General features: G+C 50.2%; 2 protein-coding genes across 4 annotated transcripts in view; one reads left to right on the top strand and one right to left on the bottom strand.

Moving 5' to 3' along the window:
• Positions 1-3,789: 3,789 nt before the first annotated feature.
• Brf2 (BRF2 RNA polymerase III transcription initiation factor subunit) lies at positions 3,790-9,423 on the top strand. Of its 2 annotated transcripts, XM_060381564.1 has the most exons (5): positions 3,790-4,063; positions 4,949-5,008; positions 5,978-6,299; positions 7,570-7,644; positions 8,146-9,423. In XM_060381564.1, the coding sequence occupies exons 1-5, from the start codon at positions 3,910-3,912 to the stop codon at positions 8,858-8,860; spliced, it is 1,326 nt and encodes a 441-aa protein (XP_060237547.1). In that variant the 5' UTR covers positions 3,790-3,909; the 3' UTR covers positions 8,861-9,423. The 2 variants fall into 2 exon arrangements, with proteins under 2 accessions (XP_060237547.1, XP_021495587.2); XM_021639912.2 differs by lacking the exon at positions 7,570-7,644 and having other exon boundaries at positions 3,792-4,063.
• Positions 9,424-9,549: 126 nt separating this feature from the next.
• Adgra2 (adhesion G protein-coupled receptor A2) overlaps positions 9,550-20,751 on the bottom strand; it is a 39,874-nt gene continuing 28,672 nt past the window's right edge. For both annotated transcript variants that reach the window (XM_060381561.1, XM_060381562.1), the window contains 12 exons: positions 20,480-20,644; positions 19,493-19,691; positions 18,760-18,909; positions 18,459-18,620; positions 17,309-17,533; positions 16,887-17,103; positions 14,861-15,060; positions 13,803-13,930; positions 13,356-13,479; positions 12,759-12,904; positions 12,208-12,297; positions 9,550-11,977 (listed from right to left, as the gene is read on the bottom strand). In XM_060381561.1, coding sequence (XP_060237544.1) covers positions 10,708-11,977; positions 12,208-12,297; positions 12,759-12,904; positions 13,356-13,479; positions 13,803-13,930; positions 14,861-15,060; positions 16,887-17,103; positions 17,309-17,533; positions 18,459-18,620; positions 18,760-18,909; positions 19,493-19,691; positions 20,480-20,644 — 3,076 coding nt within the window. In that variant the 3' untranslated portion in view covers positions 9,550-10,707. The remainder of the gene's footprint in view (positions 11,978-12,207; positions 12,298-12,758; positions 12,905-13,355; positions 13,480-13,802; positions 13,931-14,860; positions 15,061-16,886; positions 17,104-17,308; positions 17,534-18,458; positions 18,621-18,759; positions 18,910-19,492; positions 19,692-20,479; positions 20,645-20,751) is intronic.

Below are 20,751 nucleotides of genomic sequence, written 5' to 3'. Positions count from 1 at the left end.
AAAACAGTCACTGCTGTGGGCGGCCAGTAACTCTTAGAAGAGTGTGTGACAGAAAGTACCAGGAATGACATGCCTTGAGCTCTTGAGACACAAATAGTTCCAAACACATCAACTCCTTCCTGAGGAGATGGAGAACCACTGAGCATACTCAGTTCATCAGAGGATGAAGTAGGTCTAGCTGAGAAGTCTCTCCTGTCACTTAGGTATCCTTTACCCTTTACCTGTATCCACTCTTCTGATCCTTAGAGTTGCAGGCAAAAGGCTTTGGAATAACTACTCTTCCTCTTTGCACAATGGAGAAAGTGCAACATCCCGGTTCTGTAAACCTCTCCTTGTTCCCTTTAAATGAAGTTCAAGAGCTGCATCCACTTGAGGATGCAAGCAATCGGATGCAGTTCTGTAAAGTAAGAATGACTTCCCAGCAGACTAGGTGGCATGTGCCCTGCACTCAGCAGCACTCCAGAACCTGAAGCAGGAAGAATGCGTTGGAAGTCACCCTGGGCTACACAATAAGACCCTGCCTCAAAACTTTAAAGACCATTCTTGAAAAGCATAATCATTTCTAATGCAAAATTGCATTGCTTTTAGAAATCTGAATTAAAACATCAACCTCACTGTCTGAAAAGCATGTGTGAACAAAAAAAAAAAATGAAAATCTAAAAAGTAAAATGAATAGCAGCCAAATGTATAAATCCATCCACAGAGTTGACCAGTGACCATTTCTGGTCCTGCCATCATGTCACCCCCACTCATGCCATTTTTGTTCAGCCCAGACAGGAAACTGGGGAAAAGAAATCTGTGTACAAAAGAATCAAACTTTCTGAAGGTAAGCTATTGGAGGAAAATGCCTGTCCATGAACCTGTGCAGTGATAGGAGAAGCTCCCTGACAGTGGGCAGGGAATCCTAGACAGAAAGAAATGCCTGATCTCAGGAGCAGTTCCAGTTTTTTGTTGTGTTTTATTTGTGCATACCCCCCTGTAGGCCAGTGGTCAGTCTAGTTAATCCTTGGGTTGCCCACCAACTTGGTTGGCCTGGAACTCACTGTGTAGACCAGGCTGAACTCATTAAGATCTACCTGTCTCTACTTTCCAAGTATTGGGATTAGAAAAGGCATGTACCACTACACCCAGACCACTTTTTTAAAGAATTATTTTATCTGGGGCTGTAGAGATGGCTCTGTAGTTAAGAGTACTTATCGCTCTTTTAGAAGACCCGAGTTTGGTCCCCAGTACCCACTTCGGGCAACTTGCAGCTTACCTGTACTTCTATGTCCAGGAGATCTGATGTCTTCTGGCACTGCAGGCACCTGCCCACATGTGAAATATAGTTAGACTGACACATATACATTTTAAAAGGAGGGTTATTTGTTTTTGTTCCTCAGAACAAGGTTTCTCTTTGTATCTCTGGCTGTCCAAAAACTCACTCTGTAGACAAGGCTGGCCTTGAACTCACAGAGATCCGTCTGCCTCTGCCTCACCTCCCAAGTGCTGGGATTAAAGGCATATGCCACTAGTGCTCCTGTAAATAAAGGTTTTAAAATAAGCTTCTGCTCTGCAGATAATTCTTGCAAGGCCCAGATCCTCTTTCCAAATTTAAATTAGAGGAAAGTGTCATCAAAGCAGGAAAGGCCAAATTTCTGGGTTATAGAGAAAGTACAATCATGGGTCAGCAAGATGCCCTTTTTCTCAGCTATAGTCCTGGGAACACACAGTCTCATTAGGTACAAACGGAGCCCACTGCATCTGACTTCTGATTATAACTCTTACAAGAGCATCTAGTGTTGTCTAATCAAATCCATCTTCCAGAGGCTCAACTTTTCTACCCGAGGATTCACCGTATACATGGTCATTGTGTCACCTTTGCATTTCTGACTAATAAACACCATTTTCCTTTTGGGGTTGTTGTTGTTTATTGGTTGCATGAAAATATGTTGATCTTCAGAAGAAAGTAGATATACTTTTTAAGAGAGGACCCTTGGGGGCTGGAGAGATAACTCAGAGGTTAAGAGCACTGTTTGCTCTTCCAAAAGGTCCTGAGTTCAATTCCTAACAACCACATAGTGGCTCACAACCATCTATAATGAGATCTGGTGCTCTCATCTGGTGTGCAGTTTTATACACAGACATAACATTGTGTACATAATAAACAAATAAAATCTAAACAAACAAAAAAATCTTTAAAAAACAAGAGGAATCTTGTTTATAAAGAAGTTAATAAGACACCATCTTGAATTAATTCTGCTTAGATGTATAATAGTTTTCTGTTTGATCTCATATTGACCCTCCAATGCAAGGCTGAAAATGAGTTAACAACTGCATCTAAAATCTTCAAATTCTCCATTGTCAGCCTGAGAAGCAGACATTCTCCACAAACTTGAAGCCCTGTTGCCAATGATTCCCTTGTGTTCTCAGATTCCCCAAGCTCCTGCTTGTTTTCAACATTTAACTCATTTTTAAAATTTTTTTTAGATAACTGATTCTAAAACGTTCAAGCATTTTCATTGATACTATTTCCAACCACAGTGGTGTACATTTGTACTTTTACCTTCTAGGTGGACACAGGAGGATTATTTGAACCCAGGTTTTTTGTTGTTGGTGGTGGTGGTGGTGGTGGTTTGGTTTGGTTTGGGATAGGGTTTATTCATGTAATCCTGGCTGTCCTGAAACTAGCTCTGTAGAGGACTTTGGCCTCAGACTCACAGAGATCTACCTACCTCCCAAGTGCTAAGGTTAAAGGTGTGGACCACCACCACCTGGCCATCAGCCCAGGAGTCTGATGCCATTTGGGGCAATCTAACTTCATCCTATATTCTAAAAAACTTCTCTCTCTCTCTCTCTCTCTCTTGCTAAGTATCAAACCCAGAATACTGATAGTCCATCACTATTACCAAAATAGCCCTGAAAGTCTACTCCCAGAGTGTGTAACTAGGACTTGTTTATAAGATAATGTGGAATTGCAGAGGCTGGAGAGACGGCCCAGCAGTTAAGAACACCTGCTATTCTTGCAAAAGAACCAAGTTCTGTTACCAGTACCCACATCAAACAGCTCCCAACTATCAAACTGTCTGTCTCCTGAATGCTAGGATTAAATGGGTATGCCAACATACCTAACTATTTTGATTTATTTGAGACAAGGTTTGATGTAGCACAGACTGGTCTCCAACTTGTTATATAGAGGAGGCTGACCTTGAATGTCTGATTCTTCTGCCTTCATTTTCTGAGCACTAGGGTTACAGGTGTGAACCATCGTGTCTGTCTCAATTCTCCCATTTTATAGTTGAAAAACAACCACAAAAAGGAGTTTGAAAGAGAGAAGTTGTATGGGGAGGCAGTTCCATAAAATAGAACACAATTTACTGTTCTCTCACTGCAGAATGATCTATTTTTTACTATGATCAACTTAACATTCCTTACTAGAGAGAAACTGATTCCACTTAACTTTTAAAAGGAGGTTAAATCAAGCAAGGTGGCACAAGCCTGTAATCCCAGCAAGTGGTAGGAAGAGGCAAATAGATCAGTATTCTAGGTCAGCCTGGGCTACATAAGGAAGATTGTCTCAAAATAAATAATAAGCTAAATAATTTTTTAAAAGACAAACAGTGTTTTGTAGACAGCAATTCCTCATCTGTGACATGTGTCAATTCCCAAAGTGGCCCAACCAGAGAACTTGAGACACGGGTAAGCCCAGGAACCTCCCTTTCTAACTCATGTTTCTACCCGAGCCCATAGAGAAGACCGAAAGTGGCGTGCGGCCGAGGGGCGGAGCAAACCACTAGCTTGTTGTCCAACTGACCGGAAAGAAAGGGTGCATCTAGAATAAGGGCCCTTCCACTTTCCGGCTGCCGCACAGTTATATATTCTCAGGAATGGGTGCCGGCGTGTTTACCGCGGTTCTTGACAACTGGTGAGATGCCGTACGGCAGCCGCTGCCCGGACTGCGGCTCCTCTGAGCTCGTGGAAGACTCACATTATACTCAGAGCCAGCTGGTGTGCTCCGACTGCGGTTGCGTGGTCACCGAAGGGGTCCTCACTACCACCTTCAGCGACGAAGGCAACCTCAGAGGTACTGGCGTCTGTCCCCGGACCCTGGGGACAGCCCGGGGCGTTGGAGTGCTTAAACCCTCATTCCTCTCCCTAGCTCCTCCTTTTCTTGGTCATGCGCACAGTTAAATGTGGGAGAAGCTAGCTTAGGTAAACAAACTAGCTGGAAGAGGGTGCCCTCATCTATTTTCCCAGTACTTATTACGGTGTGTCTGGCATTTAGTGGGTATACTGGATAGTGAATGAATGAAACGGAAAGGTTTCACTCATCATGTCAGACTTGTTCAGTGTTGAAGCATTGCCGGTAAATTATTTGGAAACACAACATGAACCATTATCCCATCGTAGTTTTTAGCACTAATAGGCAAAATGCTCCTTTCCTTTCACGCCATTGCTCTAGTATGGCGGCTCTCAACCTGTGGGTTGTGTGACCTCAGTGGGGTCGATCGACTTTTACCCAGGAGTCATCCTGCGTATTGGATATTTACATTACAATTCATAACAGTAGCAACATTACAGTTATGAAGTAACAAAAACAATTTTCTGGATGGGGGTCACCACAACATGAGGAACTGTATTAAAGGGTCGCCAAATTAGAAAGGTTTTAGAACCACTGCCTTCGTCCTTGACTAGTGCAGCCCTCAAAAATTGAACACACCAGAGAAATTACTGGGAAATTGGAATCAGCGGTGCTGCTTTATATAGTTCTGTCCTGTCCGTCTCCGGATTTGGTGCTGCTTGAAGACATTTTAAAAAACCAGATAAGCTTTCACTTTTATGTGGATGGCATCTTCTCTGAGATGGAAGTAATAATTTGAGTAATAACTTGAAGTCTCCTTATGTGGCCTTATGTGGTCAGGTGATGAACAGAAGCCAGTTGTGCTATTTGTTGTCTGCTATTTTTCAGAAGTGGCATATTCTCGAAGCACAGGGGAAAACGAACAAGTCAGTCGCAGCCAGCAACGAGGTGAGAATTGAGCCTTTCCCCCTTCCCCCACTTTAAGTTTCAGCTTTGTTTTTATTTGTACTCTTTACTATTTTATCGTGGTGCTTTGTATATGTGTATGGGTGGTGCCCACGGAGTCAGAAGAGGGTGTTGGATCACCTGGAACTGGAGTTATGGATAGTTGTGAGCTGCCATGTGGATGCTGGGAACCAAACCCCACATCTTCTGCAAGAGCAACAAGTGCTTTTTAACTGCTGAGCCATCTCTCCAGCCCGAGAATCAACCTTTTATGACACAGTGGCTTTAAAGACAGTTGTCTTGATGACCTCATCCGTCTGTGTATGTTCTTATTTTAAATAAGGTACCTTATACCTTGTTGGTATAAAGTAGGCTACAAGAAAATAGTTATTGACGTGGTGTGTGCCTGCGATCCCAGCACTCGGGAGGTGAGGCAGGAGAACAGAGACTTTGAGGTCAGCCCAGCCTACATACTGAAGTGTGTCTTAAAAACCAAAAGGAATAGAGGTAAATGAAGGTTTGGGTCTACACAGGGCTTAAAGTAGCCTCAAGGAACCTGAGTAAAAGCTTGGCTTCAAGCTATGAGGTAGGTTGGTGTTAGAGTATGCACCTATCATGTGTAAGGCTTGGGGTTCAATCCCCAGTACAAAAAAAAGTGTCGAAGTAGCTCATATAAAAGTGATGGATTGATTGTGACCTTTTCACCAGTGTTGTGAACCATTAAAAGGACCACAGTCTAAAGGGCTAGCAGCATGGCTTAGCAATAAAGAGCTTGCCTAGCATGCTTGAGGATCTAGGGTCTGGCTCCAAAACACATGGTCACACCAAGTTCCCTGTTAGCACAAAAAGGCATATTAGGGTACATCCGGTGTGTGTGGCATGTTTAAAAGAAGTAAGTTAAGCCCCAGCAGAACTTGCTAGTAGGTACACACTACTTCCTTTGACCTCTCTGCTTGTTACGTGTCTTCTCAGACCTCCGTCGGGTAAGAGACCTGTGTCGAATTCTCAAGTTGCCACAAACATTTGAGGATACAGCAGTCTCCTACTACCGAAAGGCCTATCAGCTGTCGGGCATTCGTGCTGCCAGGCTCCAGAAGAAGGAAGTGCTAGTGGGATGCTGTGTCTTAATAACCTGCCGGCAACATAACTGGCCCCTAACCATGGGAACCATCTGTGCCTTGTTGTATGCGGATCTGGATGTGTTTTCCGGCACCTACATGCAGATAGTGAAGCTCCTGGGGCTGGATGTGCCCTCTCTGTGCCTGGAAGACTTGGTGAAGTCTTACTGCGGCAGGTACGTGTCCAGGAGGGAACAGTGGGCTGGGATGTATCCTGTGCATTCTTTCACCCGTGTCTGGCTCTTACCAGAGCCTGTCTCACAGGATGTGAGAGCCGCTCCTATTTTGTGCTTACTACTAATGAGGTTAATACAGTTTGTACAGTTCCCAGGTGCTGTCATTTTCAAATCCCTTTTTCATCACAGAACTGTGGTAATTTAAAAAAAAAAAAAAGAAAGAAAATCCCTTCTAATAACTGCCATTCATAAAGCAGGGGTGGGGCCACTCAGGAACAGTTATTGGAATTAGATGGCAGGGGCCATGTGTCACGTGTGCAGTAGCCCTACTCCAGGAGGGTCACCTCCACATGGTGTCCAGAGATACTAGGTAGTGGTAGAACAAGGTCGGAAGCTAAGGTGTTAGTGGGATCTTTTTTTTTTTTTTTATTAACTCTGTATCCCAGCTGTATCCCACTTCCTCATTCCCTCCAAACCCTCCCTCCCTCATCTCCTCCCTGCCCCTTTCCAAGTCCACTGATTGGGGAGGACCTCCTCCCCTTTCATCTGACCCTGTTTTATCAGGTATCTTCAGGACTGGCTACAAAGTTCTCCTCTGTGGCCTAGCAGGACGGCTCCTCCCTTCGGGGGTGGGGAGGCCAAAGAGCCTGCCATTGAGTTCCTGTCAGAAATAGTCCCTGTTCCCCTTACTATGGGAAACCAATTGGTTACTGAGCTACCATGGGCTACATCCGAGCAGAGGTTCTAGGTTATATCCATTCATGGTCCTTGGTGGAGTGTCAGTCTCAGAAAAGACCCCTGTGCCCAGATATATTTGGTCCTTGTGGAGCTCCTATCCTTTCCACGTCATACTAACTCCCCCTTCTTTCATATGATTCCCTGCACTCTGCCAAAGGTTTGGTTATGAGTCTTCATACCTGCTTTGATACACTGCTAGGCAGAGTCTTTCAGAGGCCCTCTGTGGTAGGCTCCTGTCCTGTTACTTGTTTTCTCCTACTTCCAATGTCCATCCCATTTGTCTTTCTAAGTGAGGATTGATCATCTTACCCTGGGTCCTCTTTCTTGTCTATCTTCTTTAGGTGTATAGATTTCATTATGTTTATCATATCTTATAGGACTATATGAGTGAGTATATACCATGTGTGTCTTTCTCCTTCTGGGATACCTCACTCAGAATGATCTTTTCTAGATGCTACCATTTGCCTGCAAATTTCGTGATTTCCTTATTTTTGATTGCTGAGTAGTGACATTTTTTGTTGTTTTGTTTTAGACAGCCTCATACAGCCCAGGCTGACTTTGCACTTGTGATCATCTTGTCTCCATCTTCTCAGTGCTGGGATTACAGGTGTGCACTCCTATCCTTAGTTTGCCTTTTTTAAATTTTTATTTATTTTTTTTTACTAGTATACTTTAAAACAAAATAACACCACAAAATAGCTGACCAAGTATGGTAGCACAGACTCTTAATCCTAGCATTTGGAGGCTGCAGCAAGAGGATCAGAAGTTCTAGGCCAGCCTGAACAGCATGATGAGACCCTATGTTTGTTTGTTTGTTTGTTTGTTTGTTTTGGGGGGGTTTACTTGTTTGTTTTTTGAAAACAATAATGGTTAGCCATATCCTAAGTGAATGAGGACATTGGAATTGTTCAGACAGCAAGGTGCTCAACTGTTTGTGTCCTTCATCTGCCAAGTGTCTGCCCCCTTTTCTTAGTATCTCTCTCCCCAATGAGCTTGGGTATCTCTAGGATGAAACAGCTTTGCCATCCATTTGGGGAGGGCTCCCCTTCTCAACCTGGAAGGGCACCCATATCATTCATTCACTTGGCTCTCACTTTGGTTGTTTTAGCTTCAAACTGTTCCAAGCTTCCCCATCCATGCCACCCAAATACGTGGAAGACAAAGACAAGATGCTGTCTCGCACCTTGCTGTTGGTGGAGCTGGCAAATGAGACATGGCTAGTGACTGGGCGGCATCCCTTGCCTATCATCACTGCAGCCACCTTCCTGGCATGGCAGTCTCTGCGGCCTTCAGATCGACTGACGTGTTCTCTCGCCCGGTTTTGTAAATTGGCAAACGTGGACCTGCCCTACCCAGCTGCCTCTCGTCTGCAGGAGCTCCAGGCTGTGCTGCTTCAGATGGCCAGCCAGCTTGCCTGGTTACAAGTTCTTAAACTTGATAAGCGGTCAGTAGTGAAACACATTGGAGACCTTCTCCAGCACCGCCACATACTGCTCCGAATGGCTTTTCGAGATGGAACAGAGGTGGTGGAGACCGAGGAATTACAGCAGCAAGGGCAAGGACAGCAAGAAGAGGTAGAGGACGGTGCCTTGGATTTGCCCAAGAGGAAGCGTCCTGCCAGTCCTGTCCTTCTCCTTCCACCCTGCATGTTGAAGCCCCCCAAACGGACCCATCCCACACCCCCTGTTTCTGTAGTGACTGGAGACGAGAACATTTCTGATAGTGAGATAGAGCAATATTTGCGAACCCCTCAGGAAGTTAGAGACTTTCAGAGAGCCCAAGCTGCAAGCGAGGCAGCCATGAGTGTCCCTAACCCTCCCTGATGCACACTCTGTAGGTGCATTCAGTTCTGACTACAGCTTATTGATAGGCCTGTTCTATCGCAAGAAGTATGACCCTTGGATATTTCCTTTCTTGTTTAAAGGAACCAAGAGTATCCTTGCAGTTAATTGATCCTTGCAGTTAATTGGACACACGTCCTAGAGAAGATGGGAGGATGGCAGTAGGGGCAAAAGTCCTATCCCTTGGTGCAGTTGAGCTGAGCGAGTTGGTTGTCTACATCTGGGATGGATTATTCTTAAGGTGCTTCCTGTTGAAGAATCTGCCCAGTTCTGTTCTGCCCTAGTATGAAGTAAATGTGTCGCTGTTGTGAAAGAGCTGGCATTCCTGGTGATCTCAAGCATTCCATGAGCAGGTACCCCAATTCCTAGCCCCTGTCTAGTCTAGGCTCTAGTTTTGAATATTCCCAAAATCTTCTACATTAACAAAAGGACCATGGCTGGACTACAGCTGTCGCTCAAAGGGCTTTGCAAGATTTTAATATATTAAAACAAAGAGGCATCTGCTGGAAAACATTCTATTGTATAAAACCAGAACTTTTAAAACATGTTTTCTTTGGCACTTCATTCCCTCCCTCCCTCCCCTTTCCCTGGCATATTGCAAAAAGCTCTCCAGTGCTAAGGCATTGGCAGGGTATGTAAACAGCAGCCAGCATATGTGGAAGAGTAATACAAAGCTTTTCCCTCTAATATCGTCTGTGCAGCAAGCATAAATAATGGGACCCATCTCAAGGAGGCTGGGTCCTCCCTCCCCCATTCTTGTGTTCTCTCACCTAACCAGACCTGGGTTCCCTCCTGCTTCACAGGGCCCAAGAACTCCTCTACTTCCAAGTGGATCTGTGGTAAAAGGCAATTTAAGTTGGGAAAAGTGGAGTTTTTAGCAAGCAGTGAAAGCAGAGACTCTTGAGCAACTTGGACCCAGATGCTGCCCCAGAGTGTGGTTGGGTTTCAGCGAGTTGGGAGATGGTTTGGCACTTTAGTTTTCTAACTGGAGTTAGAAATTGGATTATTAGCATGGCTTTGCCATAGAAGCCTCATGGAGGCACTTTCCCTCAGTCCCTCAGAGTTGGGCGGCTGAGAGCAGGCGGTGGGTGCTTTAATTGAGCAGCTAAATGGAGTCTCATTCAGACCATTATATAGGTTGTGCCCAGATCCAAATATCAGAGCCCTCCCCTAGAGCCTTCAGGCACCAGGGGCATCACTTTCTCTGGTGTATAGAGTTCAGGTTTTGTTCTGAACTCTGCTGGAAGAACTGTGTACCACTCCCTGGGGATTACATCTCTGAGCACCTTTCCCACCAGCTCCCTCCGTGTTACCGATCTCTAGAGCTGCCTACCACGTGGCCCTACTCCTCCCACCCCTTGCATAGTTAATCTGAAAAGGCAGCACCTGTCACACCCCTGGCAGGGCACCTGGCTCATCTGCTAAGATGGTTTCCCAAGCCAAAACCTGGGAAGAGGCCTGGGACCTTGGCACCCCTGTGAGGCCGGGAAGAGGTCAAAGCAGTTTCCAGGTTTCCCTCTCCTTTCCTGAGCCTACCTGGGCTGGGCTCTTCCACTAGACTGACGGAACTTTTATCCCTACCTGGGAGGGCACCAACATCTTGGCCATCACAACCGGTCTAGGATTGTCTGTCGCTCCTACTGAGGGGTAGTCCACCAGACGAGTGGCAAGTGTCTGCCTCTCCGTCTCCAGCCTGGGTAACTAAAGACGGTGAGCCCACGGGCAGCCATCAGCATGGCCACTTCAAGCCTACACATCCCTAGAGGGCTTGAACCACCGAGGATCTGGGAGTGACAAGCCGGTGTGACCGGCCCATGCTAAACCTGGCCCTAGACGGTGGTCTCGCTTTTCCAGAGGCCGGTCTTCATGCATCCTCCCGCTATGGGCTCTGCACCGGTCACACTGGCATCCTCATATTTGCCCCCCTTGGGGGCGCCGTTAAGACTGGTGGTGTTGAGCGGGTAGGAGCGGCGCTTGCTCTCCCGCTCCAGTGCGCTGCCCCCGCCCTTGAGGTTGTCACGGCTGGCGCTGCGGCGCTGCGCGGCGCGCCCGGCCTCAGGGATCGGCGCAACGCTGGTGTCGCTGCCCTCCGACGGCGTGAGCATGGGCTCACCCTCGAGCGGAAGGCCCTCGCCGGGACTGTTGCGGCTGCTGCCCGGGTAGCTGTCGGACGGGCTGTTGTGCAAGCTGCCGCTCTCACTAGACAGCAGCTCGGGAGCTCCTGGGGACGTGCCCGCGCGCAGCGCCTTGAGCCGGCTCTTGCCACTAGTCTCTCCGGCTCGGTGCCCCTTGGCCCGACTCTTGTGTAGTCGGCGCCCGTGATGAAGGTTGTTATGGTGCCGGGGAGCTAGGCTGCGGGAGCCAACGGGCTCTGGCTCTCCATCCCCGTGGGCGGCCACGCCCGCCTCGCACACCTGACTCTGGGCTACCTGCAGGTTGGTGAGTTTGCAGGGGGGAGGCGGTGCACGGCCACTGCTGCCACTTGGGGAGGACTTGAGGGAGGCTGGTCCCTCCCCCAACACCGGGGATCCATCCTCCGCAGCAGTCGGCAGGGCCCGGGGCGGGGCGTGGGAGGCCGAGGGCGAAGCAGGAGGACAGCAGGCGCGCCAGGAAGCCCGAACATCCCTACGCCTGGCACAGTGGTGGGTGAAGACAAAGAGGCCCAGAGCTGAGGCTGCTACACCGTACAGACAGCTGCACACCACTCGGGGCAGCCAGCGCTGAGACACCGCCAAGGCTCCACAAGCCCACATAGCCAGGTACAGGAAATGCGTGGTCATCAGCGCCCCCAGCTGGACTCCCGGAGAATATACGCCATCACCATCCTCTGGGGGCGCAGGTGTCCCTACTCCTGCGCTAACTGTAGCCAAAAGGGAACCAGAGTCACTCAGGAGGACGCCACTGCTCCTGAGCCTGGTGGAACCCCTCAGGTCTTCCCCTGGCTCCAGAGCGAGCCTACTGTTACCCTGCTTTGGATTCTGGGCCACATGACCCCGTAAATGCAGGCCCGCACACAAGAAGTAGATCCAGGTGATGGGCAGAATCAACGCCACCGGGATGTAGAAGGCGCCAAGGCTTGGACGCCACACCAGCCAGCAACTGGGGGGGGAGACAGAGATAGTGGATGAAGGGTTGGGAGAGCCCTGGAGGCGGGGCACAGGCTGGGCGGTTGATGAGGTAGGATGTGGGAAGCAGAGAGGTGAGGCAGGACCTGGCTTGGTCAACATGCAGGGGTTCTCTGGCTGGGTGGATCAGCAGGCATGGGGCTGGTGTGAAGGTTGGGACAGGTAGATGGTGATGTTGAGGCAGGAGGGAGGAGTGGTGCTCACTAGGGACTGTGGTCCCGGTAGTTGTGGATGTTGACCGCAGCGGTGATGCCGCAGATTATGAGGGGGATCCCTCCAGCAATCAAATAGAACCTGGGGGTGGGAGGGAGGAGGGCAGTTTGAAGATCAGAGAGACGGAGCCCTGGAGGTAAGGCAACCGGGTGCTCAGAACCCTCAATTGATGTGTCTGTCTTTTCCCCTGTCCCATTTGGGGCTGAGTGATCCGGGGAGGTAGGATGGGACAGGGATGTAAGGCCCCTAAGGGTAGGGCAGCTTCTTTAGAATTTGGCCAAGAACTGTTCTATGGGACAAGAACCAAAATTGTCCTCTCCGACCGCAAGCAGTCGGGGTGAGGGTTGTCATGGAAGTTTTGGGGGTCCCTGCTCAATGCTCTTTGCTGTCACCTCCTTCCCTTTGTCAGGCCTGCAAAGCTTGCCTCTTGCCTCTGGAGAGCGATCCCTGGGATCTTGTGTTCACCCCCACCCACCCCAGCTTTGCTACACCTGTCCTGCGTCCTGCGGGCCCTCCCATAGCTGATAACTGAAAGCACTTACCGGAGCATAGGTCGAGGACCTGATGGTGCTGCATCCCCTTCTTCTGGAGGGGGCGCCCTCCAAGTGAGCTCCTTGTGGAGGACCCGAGCCTTTACCCCCATCCAGAGCAGTGTGGACAAGGAAGAGTAGTGCAGAGTGATGCCCACCTACAAGGTCAAGGCACTGAGGCTTGGGACCTGAGCTGCTGACTGGGCTACAGCCTGGAATATCAATGGCCGAGTATGTTCTCACTGTCCCCATGTCTCCAGCATCCCACCCAGGTACTCATCGTACTGGTCCTCGCTGGTGTCCTCTCTGCTTCCATCCAGGGCTTCCTCTCACCCCAGGGACCCTCCAGGACCCAAGCATAACTGTCTGGCTGGCACAAGACCTCTCCTCCACTGGGACCCCCACACTCCACTTTGAAGCCCCACCTTCAGTGATTTCCGTGCTACCCTGACCATTACTGATCCTCTCCACCCCTCCCAACCCTACAAGGCTAGCACAGAAAACAGGGACCTGGGCAGGGAGGGCGAGTTCCATGAACCTTATTTTTCTTGCTATGCTCCCCTCCTCCTCTGAAGTCACTCATTTTAGAGTCCCCCTCCCCCTTCTTACCGCTTGGCAAACCATTTGGTAGTTGGTGAGAGTGATGCCCCCAACAAATACAGCAGAGGTCATGGCCATGTGGAAACACAGGTTCAGCAGCATGTGCCAACCCTTCCGGGACACATGGATGGAGCTGCCCCGGAAAAAGTCTTTTATTAATGAGCTTATCCAACCCCCTATAGGGTCTCAAGACCATTGCAGCTGGTGTGAGGGCTGGGGCAGGCAGATGGTGATGATAATGAAAATAAATTACCAATGAGCATGTGTGTAAATGTACTGTGTGTAACGGGGAGAAAACCCTTCATCTCCTCACCCCCAGCCCCAAAATGTGTGCCCCAACCCCAGAGCCTGGACAATTCACGTGGGCCTGCCTGAAGAAGAAACATCTGCCAGTCTGCAGTGGGACATCCCCTCCCCCCCACCCGCCTCTCCTCCTCTCCCTGGACCAGCTCTCACCTGTGGTTGAGGATGTAGGTGATGATGGTGGAGAAGAGACAGAGTAGCAGCAAAGCTGTGCAGGGGTACACAACAGGATGCAGTCCAGCCCCAGAGCCTCCTGCCTCCCGTGGGAATGCACTCAGCTCCTGGGAAAGAGGGAAACAAGGATTGAGTTGTCCGGGTCTGTGCTAAGCCATTTCCCTTGTCCTGACTCCCAGCCAGCCTGGGACCTGCACCTAGATGCTTTAGTCCATTGGGAAGGTAGAAGGCAACTTTGAAGACAGCCGCTCAAGAACACAGGCGGCCTCCTGCCTACCTCGCCTCTTCTAGAGTTCTGCTTTTCTGGGGGCTTCTTTTCAGAGGCCCAGTTGAAAACTCAGAGATAGGGTGCTGGAGAGATGACTCAGTGAATAAGAGCACTGGCTGCTCTTGCAGAGGACTCGGGTTCAATTCCCAGCACCCACATGGCAGCTCAAAGCTGTCTGCAACTCCAGTTCCAGAGGATCCGACACCCTCATATGGACATGCTTGTAGGCAAAACACCACACCAATGCACATAAAATAAAAATAAATTCAAGAAAACCCAGATGAGCTGTGAGGAAGGAAACTGTCTGTGACATGGCTGTGTGTCAGTAGCAGCAAAAGTTGGAAGAAGGGATGAAAAGTTGCTTTTCAACTAGAATAATTCAGGTCAAAATAGGCATGGTGATACACGCCTATTATCCCCGAGCTTGGGGATAGAATCAGCAACTCAAGGTTATCCATAGCTGGACAGTGGGCTGGGCTACAAGAAATCCTATCTCAAAAACCAAACCAAACCAACCAAACAAACAAAACATACCAAAAATATGTGGGACCTGAAGGCCAAGCTAGATGGTTCCAGATCCCTCTTGAAAGATAGAGAGGCGTAGAAGAGGCTAGAGGGTCATTTCCCATGAACTCTGACAGCAATGGAGCACAAGGCTGCTGTCCTTTCTGCATTTTCTTGTGGTTCCAAGTGATCAAAGTACCACAGTCCCTGCCTCCCACACATGTTCATCTCCACATCCCTCCCTCCACACACACATTACACACACCATGAGCACAGCCACGTTGCCCAAGTGCTGACAGTACAGGGAACTGACGTTGGGTTGGCTGACGCGGAGCTTACAGCCTTCGGAACTCCAGCCTCCAGGCCCCTCTTGGTTCCACCAAGCTGCCATGGGATCAGCTCCTTCAGCCCAGTGCCTCAGTGAGACAGCCACCGGCTCAGTCAGGTTCCCTACGCCACAGCCACCTGCAAGGACAGCGAAGTCCACACGGGCACACGAGGTTGTTAGGAAGGCTGCTGGGAGTGGTGAAGCAGAGCATGCAGGGATACTGCTGTCCTAGGGTTCAGTCTACCCAGGGCGACTCAGCGGAGACTCCCCTGTCTCAGAGGAAGAGACAGGCAGAACAGTGGGGGGCCATGCCACCCTAGGAGCCCAGGGCTAACATGGAAGGAGGGAAAGGCCAAGTCAGGAGGAATCCCTGAAAGGAGCAGTTGGCATCAGGAAGGAGGGATACATAGGGACAGGAGAAAAACCTGAGAAAGGAACTAAGCAGGCCTACGTGGGAGAGTGTGTCTGTGACATGCATCATACGCCCTCACCCCCGCCTCCCTATCTCTCCATTAATACACCCATTAACCCATGACAACATCGAGTGATCCTTCCTCTGATGAATTATCATTCAGGTCTCAGAAAAACTTGAGTTTTCAAGGAAGGCCTCCTGGGCCCCTCACTAAGCTCAGATGAATGTCAGAACTACGTGGTCCAGGCACCTTCCACCGTTGCTCACTTCTAACCACTTGCACAGTGCCTCTCTGCTGGTGCCCCCCCCCTTTTATGTGCATTGGTGTGAGGGTGTCAGATTCCTTGGAACTGGAATTACAGACAGTTGTGAGCTGCCGTGTGGGGGCACTGGGGATTGAACCTGGCTCCTCTGGAAAAACAGCCAGTGCTCTTAACCTCTGAGCCGTCTCTCCAGCCCCAACGCGTGCACTCTTAAGGGCAAGAATACAACTGTCTGAGCTCGAGCATACCTGAGCCCAGCAGAAACTGGCACATGCTGGATACTTAACAAGTGTTCCCACCCGGACTGGAAAGATACCATTTTAGGAACAGAAACGGGTGCTGGGGTAATGATGGCAGTGTGTTCATGGCACACGGGAGTCCCTGCATGGGACGTACAAGAAGGTAGACATTATAATAAGCCAGTCATGTACAGTGGTGTTTTCAGATGGCATTGTAGATGGAGGTTGCCTGGTGAGTAAGCCCAGAGTTTGGAAGATGGAAGGAAAGCGGGACTTAGAGAGAAAGACACACGTCTGTAGCTTGTGTGTGTGTGGGTGTGGGGGGGGGGCGGGTGCTGGTCCTGATGGAACAGACAAGTTAAGGACAGGGCTACAGTGATCCACTCAGTCCTTGGGGACCACACCGCAAACAAGGCAGTTGGTTCTCCCCCACCACAATTCTCCCTCCTGCTCTAGCCTCTAGCCTATGTGCTGTGTCTGGAAGTTCTGAGTTCCCCTCGGGGTTTACTGTGTCAGTCCTACCTCTAACCTCAATGCCACAGCTGTCTTGCCTTTGGGACACTTCTCACCACGACTACTGATGCAGCAGTGCAAGGAGCCTCTGGCTGGAGTAGCTCAGGGGCATTATTCAAGTATTCTGCTATTCAGGGAGGCAGCGGCCTCTGCAGGGAAGGCCATGGCCCTCAGGTTATAACACCAAAGGTGGTACATGCTTCCGGGATGCGCTCATGCCATATTGCCATGTGTGGCAGTGTAAGAAGCCTGGGGTTTGGTGTGGAGGGAAAGAATTGAGGCTTTGTGCCTACAGGCTTTCTGGTAAGTCATATGCTTAGGATATAAAACTGTCCTTTGTCTGGGATATAAAACCATGTCCCTCCAAGCCTATTCTCACCATCAATCTCTTCCTTGACAGGCCATCTCCACTCCCACCCCCCTTGAGATATGGTAAGGTTTCTGCTATCCTCTGCCAACTGCACCAGGGCAGTGGGGCGCCACAGACATGAAAGGGGCAAGACAGATAGACGACGTGCAGGAAGTTGGTCCCTTACTGGTTCCTGCAAATATGACTGGGGTGGCCACACCACGCCTCTTGCCAGGCCCAGCTGCTCCAGTACGGGAAGTGTTGCCATGGCTGCGGAAAAGACGGCCATTTCTGAAGACCAGCAGTTGCAGGGTGCAATCTGGAGGGACTGGGGGAGCCAGGGCAGCCGGAAGGGTTGAGAACAGGCTGGGGGGCAGCTGGATGGAGGCCAGGGCCACGCTATTCTGAGGGGACATAGGAGGTCCTCAGAGATACTCAGCATCCCCGGGATTTGATGTCTCCCAGCCCCTTCCTGTCTCCTGTGCTGTCCCTCCTCCCACCTCTTACCTCCTCTCACACCCACCTCCCCCAACTGAGACCTGTGTCTCAGGACCACCCTCCTCAGCTCCTGGTCCTCACCCCATACTCTTGCCCTCCCCCGGTGCCCACCTTGATGTGGAAGGATGACAGAGAAATGTTGGGCCTCCCAGTGGTGCAGCGGAAGCGGAGTTGCTGATCAGCTAAGGGTTCGGGCTCCAGTGGGACATTCTGGCCAGGGCCACCTGGCTGCATGCCTGACACTCCTACCTCCCTCCTCTGGAAGGCTGTGCAGGTCAGGCCCACATAGCTGTGAGGCTTGATGAGGTAGGCCTCCAACGCCACATTTCTTGAGTTCTAGGGACAGGGAATTTGTCACCCAGTGACTGAGATATGGTGGTCTTCTGCCCAAGACAACACGTTTCCTCACTTCAGATCTACTTTAGCTGTTCCCCCCCCCCTTATCCTTTATTTCCTCAGTGTCTTTTCAGAGCATGGGAAGTCTTACATGGGACATAGAGTCACCCACATGTACGTGTGCACATACCTTCTGGTCATAGGCCTTCTCCTTCCCTTGTGAGCTTTCACATGCTCCCTATCTTCTACCTGCTGTTTCTGTTGTCACCCCCTCAGCTGTCAAGCAGGACCCATGTCTACCCCCTGCGTATCCCCAAGTATCTAGCTATCTAGCATGACATCTTTTTTTTTCTTTTTCTTTCTTTTTAATTTTTGAGACAGGGTTTCTCTGTGTAACCTTGGCCGTCCTGGACTCACTTTGTAGGCCAGCCTGGCCTCGAACTCACAGAGATCTGCCTGCCTCTGCCTCCCAGAGTGCTGGGCTTACAGATATGCGCCACCATGCTCAGCATAGCAGAACATCTTATACACAGACTGTCTATCAAGTTTCTTCATTCTACCAGTTTAGAAATGTCACTGGCCATCTGTGTACTTCCAGTACTCATCCCATTGAGCACTGTCCTCCCTGAAACAAAGCCTTCCTTTCCCTTGGACTCACTTTCAGGACTCTTCCATCCCAGTTGACTTCCATCAAGATAAACCTCAACTCAGTTCCCGAGGTCCAGAAAGGTCCACACAGTTTCACCATCATTGCCACTCTCTCCTTTGCACTACCCTGACAGTTCACACACAGCTGAGCCTTGCTTGCCACCATGCCCCCAGAGCCTGAGGAGAGGGAAGCACTTCCGACCTATGGCTCACCACTCTCAGGCTCCACTCCCCCAGCTAGCCCCCGAAGAGTCCCTCCCACTCCAACCTACAGTACCACAGAGATGTGCTGGGCATGAGGGCTAAGGGCAGCTCCTCCAATGCGCTCCAGGGCGCCCACAATGCCGCTGCAGGCTTTGTCTTCCCGCTGGGCCAGCCACAGAAGGTGCTCGTCCACCAGCATCAGGTTGCTGGCCATGTCCACCATTACCTCCACCAGCTGAGGGAGGGGAGGAGGGAGGTAGGGCGGTTACTGGGGACAGGAGTGGTATCTGGGATCCAGGGCTGGTGTGTGTGAGGCCTGAGATGCCGGAAGAACTGCTTCCAGTGGGCTCAGAAGAGAAGTTGAATCAACTCACCTCTTTGATCTGGTCAACATAACCCAAAAACTTCTGGATCATCTGGGCCACATAGACTACATCCATCATGTCTGAAAAGCTGGCAGCCTCTGCAGTGTACACTCGAAGCTGGTGGGCCAGGGTCAATGCATTGGAGGCATTAATGGGCATCTGGGCGTATTGGGGGAAAAGAGAAGATCAGCCTGGTTTCCTTTTTCTGTCCAAGAACTGGCCCCTAGAACCCTGGGCCACAACACAGAAGAGGAGGCCAAGACTATCTACTGAGACCATCATGATTAAAAGTGCACAAATCTCTGAGCATCACAACCCTAGGCTGGTCAAGCCTAGGGTTAGCTTAAGGACAATGAGGGTGTAAATCAATGCAATAGTGGACAGAGAAGATAGAATGGGGTGGAGGCCTGGCCCCAGGAAAAGACAAGCTGGAGGACAGCACCATGGGAAAAGGTGTCAGCCAATGGCCCTTGCTGTATCCACTCCACAGGGGCTCACTATATAACTCTGGCTGTCCCAGAATTCATTCCATAGACCAGACTGGCCTTGAACTCTGAGACCCACCTGCCTCTGCTTCTTGAGTGCTGGGATTAAAGGCGTGTGCCACCATGCCTGGCAGCTGTACCCATTCTTAATGCACACCTGAGAGCAGAGGTACAGCCTCCCCCATGAAGTATCAGGCCCCACCCCACCCAATCCCAGGAATCAAAGTTGGGGGTAGGGAGGTTAACCCCTGCCTCACCAGCACAAAGGTGTAGAGCACCCGAGTGATGTCATTGGTGTACAAACAGTGGGAGTAGTCCCCCGGCTCCCAGCGGCCAGCTCGGTCACACCGTCGTGAGGCTCGGGTCCCCGGGGCTCCCCCACTTAAGGGCACAGAGGTGAAGGGATACTGTAAGCAGGACTGGTAAGCCGTGATGCCAGCCAAGGTTCGGGGCCACCTAGAGGTAGAGGTTGGAAGCTGCTATGACCAATGTTCCTTGAGACGAAAGCCCTCCCCTCTCAACCCCTACCCAAGACTGTGACACCAGACCCTTGGGGTTTGGTGAAGGATGCAGTAAAGGATGTCCTGGCAGCCTTCAAGGGGTTCCTCAGTTCAGCTTTCTCTCAGCTTGTTCTGACAATGCTACTGCAGGCAATACATGGGGGTGCAATGCAGGGATCTGGGTTTACAGACAAGTTCTTCCATTTATTGGATGAATTGCTGATTGCCGCCCCTCCCCTCCCCCGGAGGTTGGTATTTTCAGCTCTACAGTTTGGAGATAATACCTGCCCTTCATACAGACAGGGCCCCCAGAACTCAAATGTGACAAAGTTTGCATATCAAATGGGAGGAAGCAATTAAAAGACGGTCATCGGGGCTGGAGAGATGGCTCAGTGGTTAAGAGTGCTGTCTGCTCTTCCAAAGGACCAGGGTTCAATGCCCAGCACCCACATGGCAGTTCACAACTGTTTGTGATGCCAATTTCAAGGGATCCGACACCACCACACCAAATGCACATAAAATAAAAATTAAATAAATTATATAAAAAACCAAAAAGTCATTAAAAGATGGTCATCTTCCTGAGACGCAAGAGCAAGACCGTGAGCTAAATGACAAAAGGGAGTTCTTGGGACTGGAGGAAGAAAGTGACTGGGTTCCCCGAGTCACGTGTGCTTTCAGAGGGTGCAGGTGTAGGAGCGGAGTGGGGGAAGGGAGGACGGATGTTTATAAGGCGAAGCAGCCGACCTGAAGTCCCCACGGTTGTTGGTCACTCGTTCCGCAGGGCAGTAGGAGGCGGACGTTTCCAGCACGACTATCTCCACCTTCTTGCTGGTGTTGCCTTGGACCGTGGATACGGAGCACTCCCACTCACCTGAGGCCCACACGCCGATGTGAGACAGGGTCAGCTCACTGCAGGGGAGGGGTGGGGGAACGGGCTTGGTGCGCTGGTTAGGTGTCTCTGGGTTTTGCTTGTTTTTGTCAACTTGACACGGGCTAGGGAGGAGATGGAACCTTAA

Source organism: Meriones unguiculatus, chromosome 4 (assembly GCF_030254825.1).
Source record: "Meriones unguiculatus strain TT.TT164.6M chromosome 4, Bangor_MerUng_6.1, whole genome shotgun sequence".
In the NCBI taxonomy this organism is placed as follows: domain Eukaryota; kingdom Metazoa; phylum Chordata; class Mammalia; order Rodentia; family Muridae; genus Meriones; species Meriones unguiculatus.
This window is presented reverse-complemented; position numbering and strand designations above follow the sequence as displayed.

What these genes read in the sequence shown, in the direction of transcription:
- Brf2 (XM_060381564.1), top strand. Translation starts at nt 3,910, where the DNA reads ATGCCGTACGGCAGCCGCTGCCCGGACTGCGGCTCCTCTGAGCTCGTG. An exon ending in CGACGAAGGCAACCTCAGAG is followed by an intron (nt 4,064 to 4,948) that starts GTACTGGCGTCT and finishes GCTATTTTTCAG; the next exon opens with AAGTGGCATATTCTCGAAGC. An exon ending in GTGAAGTCTTACTGCGGCAG is followed by an intron (nt 6,300 to 7,569) that starts GTACGTGTCCAG and finishes GTTTTGTTTTAG; the next exon opens with ACAGCCTCATACAGCCCAGG.